The 25,267-nt window shown below is 43.6% G+C and overlaps 2 protein-coding genes across 7 annotated transcripts in view; one reads left to right on the forward strand and one right to left on the reverse strand.

Annotated features, from left to right (window-relative positions):
* Nucleotides 1–418: 418 nt before the first annotated feature.
* On the reverse strand, nt 419–11,677 carry VPS72 (vacuolar protein sorting 72 homolog). The gene is made up of 6 exons (XM_030323853.2): nt 11,489–11,677; nt 7,235–7,387; nt 6,937–7,051; nt 6,363–6,539; nt 1,309–1,453; nt 419–990 (listed from the first exon to the last, which is right to left on the reverse strand). Exons 1-6 carry the CDS (start codon nt 11,603–11,605, stop codon nt 603–605), a joined length of 1,095 nt encoding a protein of 364 aa, XP_030179713.1. The 5' UTR covers nt 11,606–11,677; the 3' UTR covers nt 419–602.
* Nucleotides 11,678–11,863: 186 nt separating this feature from the next.
* The window catches only part of PIP5K1A (phosphatidylinositol-4-phosphate 5-kinase type 1 alpha), a 39,575-nt gene continuing 26,171 nt past the window's right edge, over nt 11,864–25,267 (forward strand). The window contains exons 1-2 of one of the 6 annotated variants that reach the window (XM_030327444.1): nt 15,144–15,651; nt 24,608–24,646. In XM_030327444.1, coding sequence (XP_030183304.1) covers nt 15,570–15,651; nt 24,608–24,646 — 121 coding nt within the window. In that variant the 5' untranslated portion in view covers nt 15,144–15,569. Of the gene's footprint in view, nt 11,936–15,122; nt 15,652–24,607; nt 24,647–25,267 lie in introns of those variants that run through there. The other 5 variants (XM_030327440.1, XM_030327442.1, XM_030327443.1 and 2 more) reach the window with 5 other exon arrangements.

Genomic DNA, 25,267 nt, shown 5'->3' on the forward strand with positions numbered 1-25,267 from the left:
GCTCAGCATTTTATTATTTTAGCTCTGGCCAGGTGGGGGGTGGTGGGAGATCACATATACACAGCCCCCATACCCTGCCCAGCCCTGAGAGCCTCTAGTGGCCACTCACAGCCATGGCACTTCCTTCCCTTCCTGCATGTAAGCCAGAGTCCTAGAAACTAGGGGAATCATGTCATTCCTACTTATTTGGTGTCTTGCTATATTCAAAGCAGTGAATATAAGGTGATATAAAGGGGAGTACAGAATTTTGTTTGGAGGTCTAATTTAAAGGTGTTTATAATCCAGCTGGAGGAGTGAATACTTACAACTGAAAAAGGGCAGCTCATAATAAATGCTATTAAACAAAATAAAGACCCATATATATGCAGACATTCACAAAGACTTCTTGCTCCCAACTCAATGAGACACCAGACAAAGGGGATCTTTCTCTTTTATTAGATTAAAAAACACAAATAAAACCGATAGGAACAGGGGGGAAAGAAAGATGGAAAAGGGCCAGGCAAAGGTCAGAGATGACCAAGAGGAGAAGCAGGGAGAGGAGGGGGAACATTAAGAGCCCCAAGTCAGGGCAGGAAAGAGGTTTCTAAGGACTACTCCTCTCCTTATTTGATGACAATTTTCTGGCGCAAGGCTCGAGGCCCAGAGCCAGGGAGGGGCTCGGGAGGTGGTGGGCCAGGGCCCAGCGCTGAGGCCGTGGGCGGCAGTCCATGGGCAGTGATGTACTTCTTATAGGCCTCACGGATGATCTTGAAGGCTCGAGCAGTGGCGTAGGGGATGTCTGTGACAGGGTCCCGGTACAGAGCTGGGCGATGGGTCACAGGGCAGACCTCCCGAACAGGGACCTTTGGGGGCCGCCCTTGGGGAAACCATTCCTCGAATGTCGCATCATCACTGAAAGTGATGAAGGTACGGGAGCAGCGAGCAGGAGGGACGATGGGTCCAGTGCCGGCACGGGGAGTCAGTGCAGAAGCTGTGGGAGCAGGATCCAGTCTGAGGGGAGAGACAGAGAAACACAAAAAGTCTGAGGAGAGAAAACAACAGACAAAGAGATAAGACAGGTGAGGAAAGAGAGGAAGGAGGCAGAATGACGGCAACAATCGGAGAGAATCTATTAAGTGACAGATGGGGAGAAGCAAGCTGTGCTGGGTGGGAAAACTGCTGAGAGAGGGGAGAGAGACGAAAAACAGAAAGAAACACAGCTGAGGGAAGAGGACCCTGAAGGACATCTGTGTGTTGGAGAGCTGTGTGAGGAGAACTGAGGATGGCAGGGAGAAGGCTCTCTTCCCTTCTCCCCTGTGATGCACTCACCCTTCCACATCCACATTCTCTTCTTTAGGGCCTGGCTCCCCAACGAGCGGCACCGTCACCGAATGATAGGTGATTATGGGCCCAGGGCACTTCCGCTTCTTGTGCACCTGCTTCTTTTTGTCAGCCTCAAGCCGCTCATAGGTCTCTTCAGGGTCAAAGGGAGGAATGAGGGGGCGGTGAGTTCCCCCATGCCCACACTCATGTCTGTCCTGTCTAGTCCCTGCCTGCCCAAGCCACTCACACCAATCCTCTGAGGCCCCCCTAGCACCTCCTAGTTCCGACATTCTTTGCTTGACCACCCCCCAACCCCCGACATCCTCTCCGCCCACCTCTCCCGTCCACTCAGCTCCTCACGCACTCAGACAGCAGGACTCTGGAGCTGGAAGGAACCCTTGGATGAGGAGCCTGTTTGCCCAAGCTGCCCTGTCCGCTCACTCCCAGCCACGGCAGCGCGCTGCGTCTTCAGGCATCTCTGGTCATTACAGAGTTCTCTCCTATTTCCAGCTGAAATATGTTGCCTGATGACACTGTTTCACCTTTTCAAGCTGTAAAGGACACAGGTCCAACCTGTCTTCCCCATGACAGTCCTTTACATAGTTGAAATTAGTATCCAGGTCTCTCCCTCCAGGCCGATCACAACACCCATTCCTTGAACCATTTCTCATAAAACATGGTTTTGAGACACACTCTCTTTTTGCTAGCCCCTGTGCCTAGGACACTTCCATTACTGTACTTTTCACAGCCTATGGCAGAGGCCGCATGCTGGCAGCTCCTCTAAGTGTTTTGTTTGATCTGTATTATATTTTAAAGAAAATTTGTAATAGTTACTGATATTTGAAAATGAGGAAATTGCATTTAAATACAGAGATTTCTGGTCCTTCTTTTTTTTTTTTTTTTTTTTTTTTTTTGAGAGAGTAAGCACATGTGCAAACAGGGAGAAAGGGCAGAGGGAAGGGGAGAGAATCTTAAGCAGGCTCCATGCTCAGCACAGAGCCAGACACATGGCTTGATCCACAACCCTGGAATCATGACCTGAGCTGAAATCAAGAGTCGGACAATCAACTGATTGAGCGGCCCAGGTGCCCCTCTGATCCTTCTTAAAAAAATAACAAGGAGGGGCGCCTGGGTGGCTTAGTAGGTTAAGCGTCCAACTTCAGCTCAGGTCACGATCTCACAGTTTGTGAGTTCGAGCCCTGCATCGGGCTTTGAGCTGATAGCTTAGAGCCTGGAGCCTGTTCGGATTCTGTGTCTCCCTCTCTCTCTGCCCCTCCCCCGCTCACATTCTGTCTCTCTCTCTCAAAAATAAACATAAAAAAAAATTAACAAGGAAATCGGGCAACCTGGCATCTGCGTTGTCACATGGCAACAACGAGCTGGGCAGAAGAACCAATCCTCCTTCTGAGCGCTCCTCTTATTCGCCACAGTCCCCTGTCTGGACAGTGACACTGCTCTATGGTAGTTCATCGCTGGTACACAGGTCTCCTCCTGAAGGGCAGTGACTGTGACTCATGTTACCTACATATTATCAGGGCCATGCGGTGTGCCACCCATTACAGGCACTCAGCAAGTATTTGTTAATGTTCAGTAGGTCAAAATATTCCTGATCCCTTTCCTCTGAATGAACTCCAAATTTCTGTTTCTTAAGTGCGCATCCAATCTTCTAGATAAAGTCTGACCAGAAAAGTGTGCTCTGGAAACCCCACCAATGATTTAGCCTCTCTTGTACTTGGAATTCTGGTTGGTAATGTTGCTTTCTTTCCCTTCTGCCAACCTTCCAACACTTCCCCTTTCAAACACTTCCCTGTACCTTCTGGAACTCCTGCTCTATAACCAGCCAACTCATCTATGTCCTCAAGTTTCTCACTGTGAATTCCTTCCACAACTTGTCTTCCTGGAAGCCTGTCATCCCAAGGCCACTGCTCTCCCTGCAGCCCTCTGGTGGAGGTCTCTCGTCCTGCCACCTCCCATGCAGGGTGTGCCTGGGTCCTGTTGAGCCCACACTGCAACTTTAGACCACTGCTTTTCTCCCCACGCGCAAACCCACTTCTCTCTGGAGACTTATGCCACCAGGCTAGATCATGTTTCTTTCCTGTCATGCTCACTCCCTTACTCTCTGAAGACTTTAGCAATGCTTTCCACTGTTCCTCTCCACTCAACTCCTATCATCCTTCATCACCCTAGTGACCTCAAAGTGCATGCACATGGGTAGCCCCTTCAACATCCCATCCCCACAGTTTACGGATCTCATCTTCCTGTCCGTGACACATTTGTTGCTCCATTCCACTATGGCTACAGCCGGGAACTGCCCCAGCTCTGAAATACTAAAAATCACACACCCCAGGCTCTGGCCGCAACATCCTATGCTTTGGTTGTTTTGCTCCACAATTCTAGATATCCTCTGTCCTTTGATACCTCCCATACATGGATCTCTCCTCATTCTATCTGGCAGCCCCCTCCAGTCTTCATTGTTCTTTTTTTTCTTCCAGTTTCCTTTTTAAATCAAGGTTAGGTTCCTCAACCTATCATTTCAGTCACTCTCATCAATCTACACTCCCTGGTCCAGTGCTCCTGGAAAAATACTACACAACAGGCTAGACTGGAACCACCACGAATGCATGTTCCCCAAATTCAACAGACTCCCCCAATGCCAGCAGATAACTCTATCTCAACTATTTCTTTTCTTTCTTCTTCTTATTACTTTTTTTTAGGGAGAGACAAGATGTGCGTGCAGTGGAGAAGAGGTGAGGGAGAGAGAGAATTTAAGCAGGTTCCATGCTCAGCACAGAGCTCGACACGGGGCACGATCTCACAACCCTGGGATCATGATCTGCGCTTAAATCGAGAATCAGACGCTCAACCGACTGAGCCACCCAGGCGCCCCTGAACTACTTCAAGCACATTTCACTATCCTCAAGCTTCCAACTCTATGCCCAACACCTGACAGGTGACAGTGCCTAAAAGACATCAGATGAGAACCACTCCAATGTCCTGCTATGGGTTTATAAACCTCCAACTACAAGCCATCCTTCCTTCCTCCTCCATAATTTAGGCCAATTCTTCCACCTGTACTCTAGCTACCCCACTCCCCCCACATCTCACTTCTCCAAAAACCCACCCTATTAACTATCCTTTCTTTCTTCTGTCATTAAACTTTCAGCTGCTTCTCACCAAAGACAAGAGTTCCTCTAATCTTAGATAAAACAAATAAGGAAAACTGTACATTGACCCCAGATCCTATAGGTTTTACTCCTTAAACCACCCTTTACAGCCAAGCTTTATAAGTGTGGCTCCCCAGCCGGCTTCAAAATGGTGTAGTCTCCAAAAAGTGTTCCCTAAGTTCATCTGACCTCCTTGTCATAAAAACAAATGGACACTTCACAGTTCTCCTCTTGAGTAGCATTTCTGCAGCATTCAGCAGAGACTCTCTCTCAAACATTTTCTTTCCTTGGTGTTCTTTTTCTTTTTTTAATATTTATTTATTTGGGGGGGGAGGGAAGGGCAGAGAGAGAGGGAAGGAAAGAATCCCAAGCAGGCTCTGTGCTGACAGTGTGGGGCTCAAACCCATGAACTGTGAGATCATGACACGAGCCGAAACCAAGAGGCAGACACTTAACTGACTGACCACCCAAGTGCCCCTCCTTGGCATTCTTAAGATAAATTCTCCTGAAGTTCTCCAAATCCTGGCCACTGCTAAGCTCCTCTTGTACATCTGCAGGGTTCTCTTCGGCCTCTATCTTCTCTTCCCCATGCTTTCTCCCTGGGTGATCTGACCCACTCCAATCTCATCAACGCTATCCATACTCTACAGACTTCCAAATTTCTGTTTCCAGCCTAGATCTCTTGTCCAAGCCCAGACGTGTACACTGAACTCTCAGCACTGCATGGACCACTCAAAAACTCCTCGAATTCAACATGTTCAAAAATGAACTTCTTGTCCCCCCTGCAGAACTTGCTTCTGCAGGGTCTCCGATGTCAGCTACTGGTACAAGAAGCCCGGGTGTTACCCTCCTTACAGTGGCCCAAACCAACCAATGTGGTCAAAGGATGAGGACTGTAATTACAGTGACATCAAGGTCACCTCACTGTTTGTGATGGTTCTCAGTCGTTTCTGTTTTGAGGGATAGCTACTGTTTGAAAGTACTGAATTACCATCAAAGATTAAATGTTCAATGTTAAAGTCACTATAACAAAACAGGAAAACACACCCTGAAGATGTTGGAACTGAAGTAAATCTTTTCTCAATCATTGTGTTCTTTTGGAGTTATCTACATTTGAGAAATATAAAAGTAGAATGGGATGGGTCCCAGATATTCTGCGTAAACAATACTCAACTCCACATTTGGGCTATCCATGTTTAACCATATGTGTTTGACCAAAAATAAAAGATTCAGAGAGAGAAAGATTTGATGGGGGTTGGGGGAGAAAGACAGAGAGAACAAAGCACATACTATAGGTGATTGTATGTGTTATTTCACTCAATGGAAGTATGCCCCAGATCGAGCATGTGACAGGAGGCGTATAACCTGCCATTCCCTCGTGTACCTCTCATGATTTGCAACTCTCAATGCCCTATAAAGAAATATATGTTTTGTACAATATATTACTTTACGTGACAGTGTACTCGGCACATAAACTGAAGGGATTTTAAAGAATTTTGACTTTAGTTCATCTCATGGACTAATTCTGCCGAATTTCTAATTTTCATGATTATCATTAAAGGAGGCATTATCACCCCACCTTGTGAACCAGGACAGCAAGATGCAAGTAGGTTAAGCAATCTGTCAGCAGTCTTACAGCAACTGAACGGCAGAACTAGGATTTGAACTCAGTTCTATTCGATTCTTACTTTATACAAACACACTTCTTCAATATAACTTGTTCTTTAGAGCCCAGCTAACTGCCTCACTCCTTGCTCCTAATCCCTCACTCTCCCCATTTCCTTCCTCTGATTCCCTTCTTCTGGATCTTCAACTCCCTAGCTCTTCAGGCCCTTCAGTCTCCGTTTTTCTAAGGTTCCCCCTCCCTCTGCCCACTAGTCTCAAAACCAGACTGACCTAGTGAACGTAAGTTGAGCTCCTCTGTGATCTTGGCCTCTCTTAGCAGCTCCTCCTGGGTCAGCGGCCGCTCACAGTGGGGCCCCTTTCGCCGCCGTGACTGTCCCTGCCTCTCCTGTACCCGAAGAAATGTCTGTCTTGTATGCTCAGCTGTAGACTGACGCATGGACTTCCGACCTGGGGAAGAAGTCAGAGAGGAAGAAATCTTTGAATTCATGTCCACCTCCTTTATTTTTAATTTTAAAACTTCTTATTTGGAAATCATTTCAAACTTACAAAAAAGTTGTAAGAGTCCACAGAAAGTACCTATGTGTCCTTTACCCAGATCACTTCCTGTTAACCTTTTGCCCCATTTGCATCGCGTGTGTTTTCCTGAATGATTAAGTTGTACACATCTTAGTTCTCGACCCTAAATACTTCACTGTATATTTCCTAAGAATAAGGGCTTCCCTTATGTAACCATAGTACAGTTGTCAACTTCAGTTAACTTGCCATGAATACAATACTTTTTCGTTATGTTCCGATTGACCCAATTGACCCAATTGTCAATTGACCCAAACATCTCCACACTCACTGTCAGAGCCATCATCCTGTAGTTCTAATGGCAGCAGAGCTTTCTCTTCTCGGGCCTTCTGAGAGCTACCAGCTGGAGTGCTGACCTTTCGAGGCCTCAAGCTCTTGAGAGGCTCCTGGGAACAGATTGGAATCAGATACCATGGAACAGAAGTAATACAGAGAAAGATGAGGATTTTAAGAGAAAACTAGTCCTGTGGGAAATAGGACTAGCATGGGGAGTCCTGTGACCTTATGAAGGGCAGAAGAGAAATTATGGGAAATTACAGGAGTCCAAGAAAACCAGGATACCCCTGCACCTTATATGCTTTGGTGACTACTCGGCGCTTCCTTCTAGGCTCTTCTGCTTCTCCATCACTGGATGGTTCATCCCCTTCATCAATGTCAAAGTCAGAGTCCACTTCATCCTCTGTGTCTGACTGGTCCCCTTGATATTCATCATCTCCAGATTCCTGAGGATATAAGGAGAGAAGGTTCTCCCTGTCACTGGAGTCATCAGTGCCCCTCCAGGTACAGAATCTCTTTGCTTTCTTGGTAAGAGCTGCCCCCCTCTCCTTCCCAACCCAGCTCTTCAATTTCCTTAGGCAAGAAGCCCTTCTAGGTAATGGCCTCTGGCTCCAGCACCACCTCTTTCAGCAGTCATTAACTGCCCTTTACCCGTAGCACACAGTGTTAAGTGCTGGGATACAGAAAGGATTTGGTTTGGTCTTTACCTTCAGGGGTCTCACAGTCAGGCAGAGGACAGGATATCATTATAAAAGGAAGTTTAAATACAAGACAACATATAAGGTATCAAATGGTACTAAAGTGTTACAGGAGCTCAAAGGAAGGCACACTTGCTATAGATTGGTCGTCTGGGAGGGTCTAAACTTTAGACTTTATTCCTTTAGAGCAGGGGTTGGCAAACTTTTTCTGTGAAGGGCTAAAACAGAACAGGTAGCGGGCCAGATTTGGTCATCACGTCACAGTTTGCTGAGACTCTAAAGAACAAAGAGAACTTGAGCCATGGTTTAAGATACTGGTAGTGTTTTGGGGCGCCTTGGTGGCTCCGTCAGTTAAGCGTCTGACTCCTGATTTCAGCTCGGGTCATGATCTCACAGTTTGTAAGATCGAGTCCTGCTTTGGGCTCCATGCTGACAGCGCAGAGCCTGCTTGGGATTCTCTTTCTCTCTCTGCCCCTCTCCCATGTGCACTCTCTTTCTCAAAATAAATAAACTTACAAAATAAAATAGGGACGCCTGGGTGGCTCAGTCGGTTGAGCCTCTGACTTTGGCTCAGGTCATGATCTCACGGTCTGTGGGTTCGAGCCCCGCGTCGGGCTCTGGGCTGACAGCTCAGAGCCTGGAGTCTGCTTCAGATTCTGTGTCTCCCTCTCTCTCTGACCCTCCCCTGTTCATTTTCTGTCTCTCTCTGTCTCAAAAACAAATAAACATTAAAAAAAAATTTTTTTTTAAATAATAAAGTAAAATAAAATAAAATAAGATAAAATAAAACGTGGGTAGTGTTTAGACAGCCAAGAGGGCAGAGGTAACATGGGTAGATGGAACAGCAAGAACAAAGATGCAGAAGCAGGAATGTGCATAGCCTATTTATAGAATAAAGATTTAGACCTAAGTAAAGCAGAAAGTTTTTCTTGGGCAAGAAATCTTCCTAGCTGGCTGCCTTTGACTCCAGCACAGCCTTCTTCCAACATTTCCTGACTGCCCTATAAGGCTCTAAGACTTGAAAAGGTTGCATTCAGTCTACAGAGAGACTTACATTATCAGGCTAATAAACTCATGAGTTTAATTTGCAGGCCAAGGATTCTCAATCCTCTCCCTCTCCTCGCTTGTTCCAGTACTGATAATCATTGTTGAGGTAAACTAAAGTTACTGAGAAATAGGTCTCATTCCTCAGGTGTGTTGGAACAGAAAAATAATTGGGTACAAGTACTAGTAATGGGGAGCCAATGAAGACTTGGGGAGATAGGAAGACTGTATACATGGAGTGTTTCAGAAAGTTCTGGAGGTGGTTAGCTGAGTGGAGTAGAGAACATGGGGCCTAGAATTGAAATTGAGAGAGTGCAGGTTAAGTCTAGAACGGCAGCCCCATTAAAAAGTAAAGGGAAAAATACACTTGGGGGCAGGGGAGTCAACTGGGCGGGGTGGCATCTCAAACATGTGGCTCTCTCTTCAATCAATGATGTAGACCAACAGGCTAATCTTGGTACATATGCTGCCAAAGCAAGCAAATAGCACAGACAGTTGACACTCCAAGCTAGCCAGAGTTCAATCTTGCACTGATGACCATCATTTCCTCCCAACTGATGTTTGTGAAAGACAGCCTGGGAGCACATTAATCCCCTCAGCTCTAACCTGGTATTAAGTCATCTCACCAGAGAATAGTAGTTCAACTACACATTAGCTTAGTGTCCAATCAAAATGCTTTCATTAAGTTAGGGATTTACTACCATTCCTTTGGCCCTTATTGAGGGTCATTAATAGACATGACTAGATAAGAGGATATTTCTACATCATCTGCCGAAACCCTGTTAGTTTATACATCTTATCTAAGGATTAAGTTCCTAAAATTTAGCGTTGAATAAGTTTTTCTCTTTTAAAGAATGTATATGCTTCTTTCTTACTGAAAAAAGAAATTCAGGGTTTGGCTGCCAGGAAGCTCACAGCTAAATTTAGTATCAATTGCTATTACCATTTTAGCAGAGGCTCCTGGTACAATTACTTCTGATCTGTCTCTATTTTTACTGTTCCTACTTTTTGTTTATATGGTAAGCCTCCTTTAATCCTTTTTGGAAGCATGAAGGGTACATATTAAATAACGACTCGTAAAATGACAGGAATAGGAAAATGGCCTTTGGGGGAGGGAAGAGAACATTCTATTTTAAACTATAGCTGTGTAAGTAATGACTCCCAATCAGTCATCAAGTCCTGTGGATTCAATTTCCTTAATGTGTCTTGAAACCTATTGCCCATGTTTCTCTACTCCCACTGCCTCCTTCATTCTCTTCATTAGAGTGAGGTTTCTAGAGTACAAATTTGGGGGCGCCTGGGTGGCTCAGTCAGTTAAGCAACCAACTCCCATGCAGGTCATGATCTTGTGGTTTGTGGGTTCAAGGCCTGCATTGGGCTGTGCTGATAGGTCAGAGCCTGGAGACTGCTTTGGATTCTGTGTCCACCTCTCTCTCAGCCCCTTCCCTGCTCACACTCTGTCTTTCTCTCTCTCAAAAATAAATAAACATTAAAAAATTTTAAAAATATTCTGTGTCTCCCTGTCTTTCTGCCCCTTCCCCGCTCGCACTCTGTCTCTCTCTAAAATAAATAAACATTAAAAACTATATAAAGTACAGATTTGATCATGTACTTTGATGAATCTTCTCAGTCCTCTGGATGAAGAGCAAACTCCTTAACATGGTTCACAAGGCCCAACATGATCTGGCCCACGCCTACTCTCTCCAGCCTTACCAATCTTTATTCTCTTTCAAGGTCTGGAGAATGAGAGTAGACATGCAGGCTCCAGACCCAGACTCAGTACCTTTACACATCTGCTCCACCCCCTCAGTGGGCTAACCTTTCTCCTTACCCTGCTCTCAGCCCTACTGCTGTACATACAGCCACAGCTTACTTTTCATACTATCCTAAGTTTAAACATCGTGTCCCCCAGGATGCCCATCCCCACCAATGACTCTGGCTGCCACATGTTACCACAGCACCCTATCCTTACCACTTATTTTACTCCTTATCACACAGTATTTCAACTGTTAATTCAGCTGGTTCCCCCATTGGGGTCTGGTATAGGTAAGAAAAAGTGTTCTTAATACTCTCTGCTTCCCTATAACCTGTCACAGTAGTTGGTTTGCCCTAGCTTCTCAACGGCTATTTTAAGAATGGACAGATTCAATCAATACAAGTGCCAATCTAATCCAGACCCTAGCCCAGGCACTAGACTTATTCTGTTGAACAAAACAGACCATCTCTAACCTTACAGAGTTGACAACCTAATAGGAAAGTATAAACAAGTAGGCAAACCAAATCTAATTACAATTTGAAATGTATACTATGAAGGAAATAAATGGGACACTTTTTATAGCAAAGAAGGGTTATCGAAGGAAACACATTGAGACTTGAAAGCTGGAAAAAGCATAGGCTAAGCTCCTCTATTTTTTCTTTTTTGAAAAGAGATTCCTTTCTATACCTCTGGTGAAGAACCATACCGTGGGCCCACGACTATATACTGCGTGGCTGCGAGAAGCTCGCGTTACGTTAGACGTCAAGAGTGTGGTGAAAACAGGCAACTAGAAAAGTACGCTGTCGGTTTCTGCCATACTCTGGGGTGCCTCCGGAGACCCTTCCATCCCCGACCCCTCCAACCCCATCTAGGGCTCTACCTTCTAGTACTCCATTTTAAACCCCCGCCACCCCCAACTCTCCCACCCCGTCGCGAGTATCAGCTACCAGGGCTCCACTCCATTCCCCGCCCCCTTCTTTGTCCGAGGTTTCTCCCTTCAGGACTCCCTTTAGCTTCCTCCCCTCCCTCTTCCTGGACCCAGCTCTTGCCTCTGTGAAACCCCCATAAGTCGTCTGGTAGAACTCATCTTCCTCCTCTGCCTCCAGGAGGCCAGAAAGCCGGTTCCCCGCGGTCTTCCGGGGGGCCCGGCCCCCAGCCAAACTCATACCGCCTACCGAGACTGCGCCGCGATCAGAGGCCCCTCACCCAGCGCGGGTAGCGGAACTCGGCGCTCGACACCACTACCTGCGGGTGGTAGGCGGTGGCGGAAGCCAGTAGTCTACAGGCAGAAGTAGCAGAGCTTCGAGAGGCTCCTAGTCCTGTCAGCCGCGCCTTCCTCACTCTGCAGCCCCGCCCACCGGGAACGCGGAGACAACCTAGCTACCCGTTCTAGCACGCGCGGACCTGGACTGTGGAACGATTGGGCTCGGTGACTCCAGGAGTCCTACTACCCTAAGTCCAGAATTTAGGAGTCAACAAATTTTCACTTAGAAGAGGTCAGTCTTTTACCTCTGCTCCAGTCCGTTTTCCATTCTGCTTCTAGTAGGAACCTTTCTAAAAACCCAGACTTTGTCACTCTTCTACTCGAAGATGTTTAATGGCTCCCTATCATCTACGGGTTAAAGTCCAAAATCCTTGAGGCAGAATAGTAGTGTGTTTAAGAGCATAGCTTTAGAGCCAGCCATACCTGAGTTTGAGTTTAAGATCTTTTAGCTGTGTGACTTTGGACAAGTTGCTGAATCTCAGTTTTCATCTGTAAACTGGAACTAGGGACGCCGGCTGGCGCAGTGGGTAGAGCATGCGACTCCTGATATCAGGGTCATGACTTCAAGCCCCACGTTGGGCGTGGAACCTACTTAAGAAAATAACAAGGTGGGACGAATAATACTTATCTTTTAAAGTTGTTGCAAAGATTAAGAGATGTTAATCTTGTAAACTGCTTAGCACAGGATTTAGTAAGCACATATGGTTAGTAGGTGCTAACTACTATTAACATGGCATTCAAGATCCTTCATAGTTTGGCCTCTCCCGGCCTTTCCAGCTTCACCTCCTGCCTCATCGTCCTATTCTAGTATCACTTTTCAATTCTTCGTCGTGCCTGCCTGCTTTTCCTTCTTAGGATTCTTTTCCTTACTTGTCTACCTGGCCAAATTCTGGTTCTATAGGTTCTATAAGACAGTAAAGTCTTCTCAGTCGCCAATCTCTCTTCCTGGCACAGTTTCCATAAACACGGAGGTCATGCCGCCTTGATTCTCTGGAATAGTTCCAATATCAAATAGTCTGTGGTATTGTCAAGACCCTGTATCAACTTCTCTTCCTATCTTTTATTCTGAGAGTATGATTGTCAACCCATAGCACTTGTACATACTCTATGATGGCAGCTATTATATTTTATTCTAATGATTTATGGGGCTGCCTCTCTCATTAGTCTGTGATCTTTTTGAGGGCGAGGACTTTATCTTCACCTGGTATACCAGGAACTCTCATGGTGCCTAGGACATTGTTGGGGCTAAATAATGTCAATTCAGTGAATGAATTAATGAATGACAATTGAATGAATAAGGTACTCATCCTCTTATTTTGTGTCTACGTTGATCTTGCTTGCCCCTAGTCCCCTCCATTCTAACCTTAGGGACTATTCTAAGATATGATAAAATCTGTGTGTGTATGCATGTGTGTGCACACTCACGTTATTTCTGTCAAATCTGTATACGTGGACCTATTTTGAAATCACCAGATTGCTCTACTTTTCCAAAATATATATTGGTGAACTCCTTTTTCAATTTCCTTGGGGCACCAAGCCAACATGTCCTGCTTTGCCTCTGCCTCCACACCCTGCCACGTCACCCCAGGTCTTCTATGCCAGGAATGTTACTGGGGAAGAGTGGCTCTGTGACTCAGAGGACACCCCAGGGATTGAGTGGGAGTGGAGGCAGAGATAATGTAAAGGGGGAAAAGATGAGAGACACCCTGGCCCCACTTTTTGAATTTTGCTTTCATTCCTTCATATATTCAGGAGGCACAAAGATGCTTGAGATATAAAATGCTTGAGATATGAAAATGGGTAAGATGTAATCTTTGCCCTGAAATATTCAGTCTTGTGAGGAAGACAAACAAGTAAACAGACTGACATAATACCATGTAGTAGGAGTAATAGCAGCCATTTTCTGGTACATAAAGAGAAACAAAGACCCCTAAGAAGCTACAAAACAGGGATCTCTTCTTTTCAGGAGGGCTGAAATCAAATTCATAGATCAAGTCCCAGGGAGAAGATCCCTCTATTTGACCTACTGCCTGTATGAGTCAGGGCTTTATTGGTCTATTTCCAATTTTTAAATCAGAAACAGCTTTAGTTCTACACCAGCTGATTTCTAAAATAACTCAGGAAATGGTAGCAACTCCATGCCTTTTATGGAAACAAGTATAATTTATTCAATAAATATTTATTTGACCTATGAGCCAAATCCTGTGCTAGACAGTGTGCTCCCACCTGTCTAGTTCCTGTACTGTTAGTTGGGTGGAGGGGTAATATGTATAGGCAACTGTAAAATACTTCAGTGTCGTTCAATTCCATTGCTATTGAATGAAATGGCAACGCAAACATGTAGTTTGTCTACCTTCATACCCAATGGAATATGAATAATCCAGCAAGTGGCAGCAGGGAAACAATTATTTCTATCTTGAGAAAGGGGTAGAAGGCAGAGGAAAATAGGCAGTGGTAGTCTCTGGACTTCATGGTCCTAGGTTCCCTTTTGAGGACCCGGAAGACATCCGGATAGAGGATAACCAGGCCATCTTGGGGGCTGCAAACCAAGACCCCCCCCCACACAATTTCTCTTCATTTATTAATATCACAAATAATTATTGAGCCGCTACCATGTACAGGCTCACAAGATGGGAGGAGCTGGAGATACAAGAGTGAAACAGTCTTTGCTTTTCAGCAGCTTACAGTCCGATCAGTCTTCAGCTCCCCATCTGGTTTTCACAATCTCCAGGGTACTTTATTAATTCGAACGCTAGACTAGAATGGGGAATTTCTCTGTGCAGTTCGGTGCACTGATTAACAGAACCAAGGGTTTGCGGAATTTCTCTGTGCAGTTCGGTGCACCGATTAACAGAACCAAGGGTTTGCCTGGATCGCAGATTGTGATATGGTCGCCTTCCGTGGCTTTTTCTGAGAGGTCTTCTGAATTCCATAACTGTACCCAGCATTGCGCTTGAAGCAAAGTGTAGCTCTGTTTTGAATGTCATTCAGAGGAAGGCAAGACAAGCACGCATGTTAAGCCAAACAGTAAACAAGCAGTAAAGCCGGAAGAATAGTCGCATGTGATGTTTTGTGATAGTCAAGGGCTTAACGTCGCTGAGTTGACAACAGCGCCTCGGTGGGGAGCTCTAACCCTGGGCTCTAAAATTGAAGGCCAGCCGAGCCGACTCTTACTTATCCCGAGCTCCGGCAACTCAGCCGGGTCCTTTCACAGAGACGAATTTAACTGGACCCACAGAGCCACCGTAGCGCTGGTTCACAGTCGGGGAAGAGCTTGTCTTCGACCTGTGGATTCGTTAGGGCAAGAGGAACCCGTGTAATGTGACCAACACCAGCCTTCCGATTGGCTCTCAGGGCCTCCCTCTTCTCCCCCCCCCCATTGAGTGGGCTGGACCGCTGGAAAGGTTACGCGCATGAGCAGTTCCCGGATTTCCCCTGGCCACCGAGTGGAGCAGTGAGGTTGGGCGATAAACAGGCTGTGGCTGGGGAGGAGGGGCGGGGGCATTTGTTCCTCTGGGACTTTTCACGCCCCCTATTTCGTTAGGTGTGGTTAGGTTCGGACGCGGGGTCCTGGCGGCGGGCTGGAGCCTACTTCTTTGTGAAAGGGGAAAGTAGCTCCCTCGGAGCACTGGTGAAGTTGCGGAGCGGGTGCGAAACGGCGGTTTTCCCCTATGCCAGCCAAATGGTGCGGCCCTGAGCTGTTTCAGGACCCAGCCCGACGTGTCTGAGAGAGGCCCCGGAGGGGGCAGGGAGGTGGCCCGCAGAACGCGGGTTCTGTGAAGAGACGTGGAGAAAATTCGACTCGGAGAAGAGGAAGAGCCCGATTGAAAGGGAGCGAGGCCGCTGAGGGGGAGGGGGCTGCCAAGATGGCGTCGGCCTCCTCAGGGCCGTCGTCGGTCGGGTTTTCATCCGCGGATCCCGGCGTCCCTTCCTGCGCCTCGTCCTCAGGTAATCAGGGCCGGGCGTGGGCAGGGGGCTGATGGCGGCTGTGCGATGGGAACGAGAGCGAGACCTGGGAGGGCACCTGTAACTGGGGATGTCCGAGGAGTTGCCGGTAAGGAGGACGGAGGTTGGGTTTTCAAATAGGGTTTTCTGAGCGGTCAGGGGGAGTCTGAGGAAAGGGTGGATTTGATTGAGGAAAGGGAGGCTCTCAAAAACACAAGCTGTCTTCGAGGAGACCGACTTGAGAACTTGAAAAGGGATGGAAATTGAAAATGGGGGTAGGACGGTAACAGAAGGGAAACCGAAAGAAGTAGAGAAAACTGAAGTAAACGGAGGCCTTGTATTTAGAGGAATTACTTAGTGTGAGAGGCAGGTGGAATTCAAGTTGACTATGGGGTTAATCGGATAAAAATGTGGAAGAGAAGCCATGGGGTTAAAACATGTTTAAGGGTTATGTGACGTTTTCTTTGGATTGCTGAGGAATTAGGGAATTGTGGGTTTTGTTGGGGGTGGGAGTTATTGGAGACCTTTTTCCTTAGAGGCCTCCCCCCTCGTGCGTCATCCCTTCCCAGTGCCGACCCCCGCACACGCGCTCGTACCCACATGCATTTGTATCAGACACCCTCCTTGTAGGATTCCCATTTCCGGACTGCCCACCTTTGGGAAGGAATAGGGCGTTTTGAAGGAAGGCGGAAAATTAGAGTTAAAAGACCCTAGAAAACAGATGGAGAAGATGGAATGATGCACAGTAGAGGCTGAGAGAGGTTGTGATGGGAATTAGGCCTGGGAAGGATGGAGTGCTTGGGAGGTGGTTGTACGTGCTGTGGAGAAATATTGCATAATAGGAAATGCACTGGAAGAATGCTTAGTTTGTATCAGGAAACCGGCACTTGGAGCAGGGTAGTTAGAAACTACTGGAGATTGAGGCAGGGCAGAGGAGCCCACAAGAAAAGCAGCAGATTGTGTGTAGGAGGGAAAATGTGTGTAAATGTGGGGAGGTGGGTGGAAGTTGAGTCAGAAACTGTTCTAGAGCTTCCATCAGAAATGTCTGGTGTTCCACAGTTACTGTTGCCTCTACAGGCAGGAGAAGCTGTCAGATGTTGGATGCTGTACTTGAGAGGTTGACATTTCCTTAGGCCTGGGATTGCATCCTTGCCTTTTGACTTGGCTAAATAGAGGGTTCCCGCTTTCATATTCCAGCTGGGATGAGCTTGGCTACATGGTCACAAGTATGTTCTTCATAAGCTGCAGTTTTATTTATGTACATCTATTTTTAGTTTCTTGAGAGGTGTTTTTTGCCTTTCCTGTAAAAGCATTAGAGGACCAGAGCAACTTGTGTTGCATTCTAAGTGCGAAGGATGAGGTAAAATAACAGGTGTTTTTCTAGAGTAGTCCCTTAATTTAAACCTTTTCTCTCTTTCCCCCAATGCAGAAAAGAAGGTTGTGTGTAGTTCTTAAGCTTATAAGAAGTTAGGTGTTCTATTAGAACCAGGGTAACCTTAAAAACCATGTATTTATGTTCCAGGATTTGATTCAGCCTCTGTCCCATGGAAGTATTGGCCATGTGGGCAGATTTAGGAGTAAAGGAAAATTTCTTTTGTCACTTAATGGAATCATCTTCCTCCTCTTCCATCTCTACTGCTTCGGATAGTCCTGCTGTCTTTTTCAGATGTCATTGTTTGATATTTTTATGTTTTTATGTTTACTGCCAGATCCTACAGCTAGCAGTTAGTAATTCAGATTGTGTAAATGTTTTTGTCCTATTGTGTTTTCACCAGAAAATAAAATACTGGGTTTCAGTGGACGTTACAGCTCCTTGACTCCATGATGTTCATATGAGAAGTCAAAGTATAAAAATGTCTAAAAATAGCTTCAGATTCTTATTTTTACTTTTGTTTCTCACACCTTTCATCTTTGCTTCTTTGACAAATGTTGAAACAATTGGATTAAGAAATTAAGAAAAAGTGTTTATAAATAGTCCTGAAAACCTGATGGGATTTTTGTGTCCAGATCCATAGTGTTGACTTTTTTTGTGTATCTTCACTTTCACTTAGGTTTGGCCTTAGTAAATTTAATTTAGTAAAATATTTCATTCTAAGGATGTGATTGAAGAAGAAGGATATTAGATTCTGATGCAAAAAAAGGCTATTAGAATTTTTTTGATTTTTTTTTTTTTTTAATGGGTTTTATTTGTGATTGGGGGTGAGTGTTGCTGTGTCTGGATGGTACCAGGGGAATTAGGACATTGACAAGAATGAGTGATGGTTTATGATTTCCTAAATTGTTAAAGGTAAGAAGGCTGGCTTTGTAGAAATTCAAGTAGGAGATTGTGTGTGTGGGTTTTGTAACCATTCTAAAACCAATTTATTGTTCTTAGATGTTTAGCTGAGCTCACTTAAGTTTTGGTGGAACTCTCTTTGACAATATTGAAAATAGATTCAAGGTTAAGAACGTTAGGATTCAGGGATAGATTGATGTCTTAGATAAGCTGCCTATAACCTTTGGAGGCTCAAAATCTTTTGGAATTCAAATTAAAAAGGACAGATTATTTGGAACAGTCATTCCCTGTCTAGAGTATTTCACCATTAAGTCAGAGCTGGTCTTTTATTCTGCTGACATGTGAAATACAGAGGTTAGATCAAACCATACACTCTAAGTGATGTTTGACATTGTTTCCCATTGGAATAATTAATTACCATGTTTGGATTTGGGGGGAAGCAATTATAAATGAATATCAGCTTACAGCAGCCATCATCATCATGTGCTTGTTCTTACACTTTGTTAATAAAAGTTGATGCAGTTTGGCTTCTAGTCTCAGCTGTTTGGTGTGCAAAGGAAATTTATTCCTTCTTTTGCTTTCTCCCCATCCTCATTATTTGGACAGTGGCACCACTTAAAAATAAAATTAGCCCTGATGAGGTGCTGTTGACAGTATGACCATCTGTCACACCAGTGTGCAGAGAGCCTGTTTCCCTATCTGTAGTTTGACTAGTTTATCAAGAGCTTGAAATTCAGGGGCGCCTGGCTGGCTCAGTTGGTAGAGCATGTGACTCTTGATCTCAGGGTTGTAAGTTCAAGCCCTACATTGCTGTATAGAGGTTACTTAAAAACAAAATCTTAAAAAAAAAAAAAGGATTTGAAATAAGCCACTGCATCCCTTTTTTAAACTACCATGAAGGGAGTAAGGAGTTTCTGTTTTGGAGACTTGATTTGAAGGAGTTAGAAAGTAAAGTTAGAATGCTAAGGTGTACACTGTTCTCTGAAATAAGAGCTTTGTGATAAAATCATGCGTGACCCCCCCAAGAAAAAGTACTTGAAACATTAGAAGATCATGACCCTGTAGTTCCTTTTTGCTTCAGACAAGAACATTTCTGAAATTGTGGCCCTTCACCTATGTGATTTTATCATGAGCACAAATGATTTGGAAATAACTTTATAGCTCCTTTCCTGACTTCATGTAACTGCTGAAGGAAACCCCAGAGAACACAGGACTGAAGCATTTTTGCTTGGGACCTTTATAGTAGGGCCAGCCTCATAAATCCTTGATTTTGGTGGCTCTCTTCTTCCCAGAAGAGCCCCACTAGTAAATTAGCCTGTAATCTGATAACTCCAAATGGTAGGGATTTTGTTGAGTATTTTGTTGTTGTTGTTGTTGTTGTCTGTGTTCTGTCTTGTTCTCTAGAGAGAGAATGAGTGAGTGTGTGTGCACACTCGTGTGAGGGGGAGGGGAGGGAGAAAGAGAGCGCATCTTAAGCTGGCTCCACTCTCCGTCTAAGGCTCAATCTCATGACCTTGGGATCATGACTTGAGCCGAAATCAAGAGTTGGACACTCAACTGACTGAGCCACCCAGGTGCCCATCCGTGTTCTTTGTGTCCAGTATAAAACATTTGTACGCTGGTCCTTTACCCTTCAGTGCTTCTGTTCTAGTGGATAGTAATACAATTTAAGCCACTTTACTGGAGTGAGAAACTGAAATTTGGAAATATAAAGATAGAACAGAATGTCATGTAGTCAGAATATGACTAGGTTCACCATTTTGGTTGACATTTTGTAAGTAGGGAGAGATATTGCTGTTTGTTTTCTCCATTGGGGTTTTGACACTTCTTTTTTACTTTTGTTCCCTTGGGTAGATTCTGACAGAAAACTGACATCGGAATGTCACTGTTTTTGTTTAACCATTTATTTCTGCCATGGCTGCTCAAACTTGGTCAAGTATGATTATACAGATTTTTTTAGGTGTCTAGTATCAGATATTAATTGGTAATAATGTACTGATAAGTTGGCTTTGGATTCAAAATTGTATGTTTTGTTGGTTTCTATGTGCGGTTCTGGGTTGATACAAACGTCTTCTGATTAATATTTGCCCAAATAGGTGCCAGCTACTAGTTATTACATGTTTTATTAGTCTGTGTTTCTTTGATAACATAATGGAAACTATAGCCTGTGAAGTGAATAACAGAGATAAAACCAGGCCAAAGACAGAACTGGGGATAAAGAAAGAAGGTGGTTATTTTTATCCTTTAATCTGGATATTTTCTTTCCTAGAATTTTAGGATATTCTTGCTTGACATAAAGTAAGAGCAGAGTTGTTAGTTTCTTCTCTCTTTCTGTTGACTGGGTGTGTTTCTTGATCATGGATAAAAGTATGTTTGAGGAAGTATACTATTTTCTGATAGCCTGGTAGAGGGAATCTGTTTCTCTGTGTTCCAAACCCCAGCCCACCATTCAGTCCTCAAAGAGAGAGTGTTTGGGTTGATGGTATTTATTTCCTAGAGGAAACCCCTTCCTAGCCAGTTTCCCCTATCTCGCTTCACTCCCCCACCCTTTCCTATCAAAGGACAGCATTGTTTAGTTTCTGTGTATGTGTTTATTGGTTTTGTTCATACTTCCTGTGAGCTTCCATCATTCTTTTTAGTTTTCTATTTGAAATGAACTTTTTTTCCTCAACCCCTCCATTTTTTTAAACTTTGTCTCCCAGTCATTTTTCTTTCTTCTCCTGTGAAATTCCAGTCTGTTTGTTTGTAATGGCTGTAGACAATATGTATTTCTTTTTAAAGGTTTTATTTTTTTTTTAAGGATAATTTTTAAGTTTATTTATTTTGAGAGAGAGAGAGCATGCACGCAAGTGGGACAGGGGCAGAGAGAGAGAGAATCCCAAGCAGGCTCTGCATCCCTGAAGATTTTATTTTTAAGTAATCTCTACACCCAACATCGGGCTCGAACTTAGAACCCCGAGGTCAGGAGTCACATGCTCTACTGACTGAGCCAGTCAGTTGTCCCTGTAGACAATGTATTGGTAAACATCTGATTCCAGAAGAAGCTCCTTTCTGTTGGGTCTGAGGAAGACTTTGGCAAGAGTAAGGAGGGCAAGTTCTTTGCAGGGAGTTCAGTATATCTTATTATTTACCTTATATACTTAACTGAGCAATGTGGGTTTAACCCAGAAGAAGCACTATCCCAAAGATCAGCAGTGTTGATGGGGAGTGGTCTAAAGGAAGATAAGTGAGGGAAGTTGTGGGGAAAGAATGGGAAGAGGTCTTTTTAGCATACATAATGAGCTGAAGTAGAGTAGATTTCCAGTGAACAATGTAGGTAAACAAACTTGGTAAACTTCAAATTTTCATTGACAAGAACCTGTATAGGGACACCTGGGTGGCCTCAGTTGGTTAAGCGTCTGACTCTTGATACCGCTCAGGTCACGATCTCACAGTTCATGATTTCAAGCCCTGCTTGGGGCTCTGTGCTGACAGTGTGGAGCCTACTTGGTATCTTCTCTCTCCCTTTCTCTTTGCCCCTCCCCCACTCGTGCTCTCTTTCTCTCAAAAAATAAATAAAAATAAACTTAAAAAAAAAAAAGAACCTGTATAAAAGGGATGACAACAAAATAACATTATCTCTTATTTTCCTTGTAATTCCTTGTAATTGCCTTGTAATTGCCTTGAAGTGCATTGTTTGGGGCAATGATATCATTAAAATTTCTCTGCTAAAGCATGTACATTCCGATCCATCAAGAGTCCTTGCTTTTTCAGGATAGATAGAGCCAGGTTTGGAAATAGGAGGTGGTGATCTGCCAAGAAATCAATGGCCATGAGTGGCTTATCCAGGAGACTCCTGTCTCTTTGGAAGGACACAGTTTTTTTTCAACCAAAGTTTTAGTGCCAAGAAAACATATATGAGGCCTGAGAACCATGAAATTTGCCTTGTAGAAGTAAAAGTTTATCACTAGAGGGAAATGAGGAGGTATTTTAATTAACCTCATTTTCCAAATCTGGAAACTGAGGTTCAGAGAGCTTGTTACTAGTGGCAGAGGTGTTGTAGAAAGGCTGTATGTTACAGGATGAGTTTTAGTAATCTTGTAACTCATTTCCTTGCTACTTAGTTGGCTGTTATCTGAGGTGACCTCAGGACTGGTAGATCAAACTGCTTTGTAGCTTTTGTTTCTAGGAGCATCCTTGGCTTTCTGACTTTTTTCTAGACGATCCTTAGGAAAACTTGACACTTGATAGGAAACGACATTTAGCTTTCCTCTGGGATGTGGCTTGGTTTAGTCCTTATTGAGGCGGTGGTAATGGTACCTTTTTGTTTGTTTCTAAACAGTTTTTTGAGTGCTTAGGAGGTGGGCTGATACCTCAAACATATTTCTCAGTATTTTCATTTGGAGAACATGTTGTGCCTCGCACCTACAGGGGTGTAATTAAAATGGCTTTCAGTATTTCAGGGTAACAAGGACCAGAGAGATTGCTTTAGAAAGTGCAGCAGATAACTGGGCTGATTGTGTTTCTGTTTTGTGTAGGTTTTTGCTTTTGCCTTTTTTTTTCCTTTTAAAACCTCTGGCTCTCACTCTTCTCAACCAAGAGAACCCCTGAGAGTTAGCATTTTGCTTCCCCAAAGTCTGTTTATATCTCTTTGTGCTCTGTGTAGGTATCCTTGACACGTTTGATGTGGTAGTATTGGAAAGTCATTGAACTAGGTCTCTGGGATTGCTTCTGTATGACTTGCCCAGGCGAAACTCCAGTTGTCTGAGGAATGCACATCCGGCCAGCCTCTGGCGTCCCCAAATTATATGTGTACTTCAAACATTGAAGTCAGTCACACACTGCCTCTTAGTTTTTCATCTGATGGATGATGTCATCTCATCTCCAACGGAAATGCTTCTGTTCTGAAAGTGCAGGGAGAGGCTCTGGTATTAAGGCCAAGTCTGTTTTGTTCTACACTCTGGTGGGGGGAGAAACAACTCTAATGTCGGAGGTTTTTATGGTTGGGAAATATATTTCAGTTATCTCCTCTTTTAAAGTCAACTCATTTCCCCTTCTGAAGTTTGCCTTTTTATACTTCTCAGAGTTATATTGATGGTTTTTCTTTTCCTCTACATTTTCTCCTTCTTAATAGTGAATATTAGTCTGCAAGTAGTTCAGTGCTAACAAGCAAATATATGGAGAGTCACATTGGTGTTTTGCCAAGTGACTAGAAACCAGCCCCTCCAGTACCTTTTTCATCAGAAACATAAGTTAGGGTGGGGCTGAGGACCAAAATGGAGTGCTTTCTTAAGACTGGTCCAGAGTTCTCAGAAAAGTACTCTGTGATGTGGTGTGATGATTCAGTGTTGTATTTTAGCAAAATTGATTGGATTGTTTCCACTTTAGCACTTGACTGGTTCAGCTGTTTTGAAATTATTTTAGTAACATTAAAGATTTCCCAGCTTATTTTCATATTTTAGAGGGTAGATCTTTTATATTTTTCAGGGCCTGGTATCCAGGAGATGCGCTGAAATTAAGTACCCATTTTATAGGAAAATACTGATATTCTGGAGGACATGAAAGATAAACCTCTTCAGAGAGAGCCTCTTATATGTGCTGATGAATGTTTCAGGTTGTACAAACATCTCAAAGTGATTTGTGGCAGAGAGTGAGTGTAGAGGAGTCATGCTTATTTGTAGCTTGGGATTGTGTGCATTCTGGACATTCTCTTTTCACATTTTTCTTCTAGTGTATCTCTGCAGCCGCTCAATATGATTATAATGAGCTTGAGATAATGTGTGAGGAGGGAGTGATATTGGTCTGTATGTGTGGGACTATCTTGTAGTGGTTTACTAGGGAAAATGGAGTAGTAAAGCCATCCCTGTGTATCTCTTTTCTTTAATTATGAAATTATGTAATTATTTTTTCCAGAAATTTTACATAGATAAGGGAAAATTAATATTTAAAATTCCAAAATGAACCTAATTTTGGATCTTTTCATTGTATGTAAGTACATGTGAATTTATAGATAAGTGTTTTACAAAAGTATTGTACTATATAATTTTTTTAACTTTTTTCATATCGTATCCTTAAATATACATAAGAATAATAGTTTATATGTTCTATTTATGACATGATTTATATCACCAATCTCCTTTTGTTTAGATTTTTTTCTAATTACAGTATCTATCCAATAATAGTTATTACGTACAATGCTGCAGTAAATATCTTTGTATATACGTCTTTATCCACTTGACTATTTCTTTAGGACAAATTCTCACTTCTAGGTCAATTGTACATATATGTTTTTAAGACTTTTTGCTAGGCATGACCAGATTATCCTCCAAGAATGGAAGACCCTCAAATAAAATGTACACACATTTTTTTTTTTAAAAGGGTAGATGCCTGTATACAAATGAGCTTTGCACCTGAAATTTTCTTGTCAATATGAAATCACTCCAGAGTGAAATGATTTGGGTTACAAATTTTGTGACCACTCTTGGAATTTTCTGCCAGAACTTCTCTTGTTTTTTGGATGTTTACTCAGAACTGCAAAAAAAATCGTACATTTCAAGTATGGTGCTAGGGATCGGGTTAAGTAAGCCCTGTTCATAATTTTAAACTTTAGAGGGGTTTTGTTTTTGGTTTTTTAATATGCTTATTCTGCTGTAAGCAAGTAGAACCCTCGAAGTAAGTGATAACTTTCTGTTTTTCCTCATTTAGGTTTCAACTTTCTGTGCTGTGGGGTCAGCCGTAAGAGAGGTAGATCTGATGTGTATCTGTGCTGAAGAAGCATGAGCTCCTCGCAGTAACTAGCAGCCAGCTTCTTTTCCCTGTAACAGTGACAGACTTTGTGTAGTGGTCACTACATGGCCTTCTTCTGGGAAGGCTGTGGGTGTCTTGCAAGCATTATTTGATGTTAGCTCCCATTTCTCTCTGCCCTTCCCAAAAAAGATGCTATCTTAACACAGAAAGTTCTTTTCTTACAGTTCCACAGCATGATACAAATCAGTCAACTACCTTTTTGTCTCCCTCAAAATCTTCACATAACTTCCTTTCCTTTTGTTTCATTAAATTAGTCCAAACTCTTCTTCTTTTCCCTTTCTACTGCATTTTTCATTTCTCTGACCCTTCCCATCCTGTAGATAGGTTTCCTAATTCACAATGCAGATAATAGTTACTAGTTATTTATAGAGCATTTATCATATGTTAAATGCTATACGTGATTTATTTAATTCTCTTAACAGCCATATGAGGAACATGTTATTATATGCTTATTTTATACATGAGGTAACCAAGGCCTAGAGAATTTTCACTAACTTGTGCAAGCTTGCCTAGTTAGTGATGGATCAGGTATTCAAACCTCAGGTGTTCTGATTTCAG

The sequence above is a fragment of the Lynx canadensis genome, chromosome C1 (genome assembly GCF_007474595.2).
Source record: "Lynx canadensis isolate LIC74 chromosome C1, mLynCan4.pri.v2, whole genome shotgun sequence".
Classification (NCBI taxonomy): domain Eukaryota; kingdom Metazoa; phylum Chordata; class Mammalia; order Carnivora; family Felidae; genus Lynx; species Lynx canadensis.

Excerpts from the sequence above, each read along its gene's own strand:
- VPS72 (XM_030323853.2), bottom strand. The coding sequence starts at position 11,605 with ATGAGTTTGGCTGGGGGCCGGGCCCCCCGGAAGACCGCGGGGAACCGG. Across the intron at positions 7,052-7,234 it reads TAGTCACCAAAGCATATAAG|GAGCCTCTCAAGAGCTTGAG; the intron begins GTGCAGGGGTAT and ends ATCTGTTCCCAG. Across the intron at positions 991-1,308 it reads GAGAATGTGGATGTGGAAGG|ACTGGATCCTGCTCCCACAG; the intron begins GTGAGTGCATCA and ends CTCTCCCCTCAG.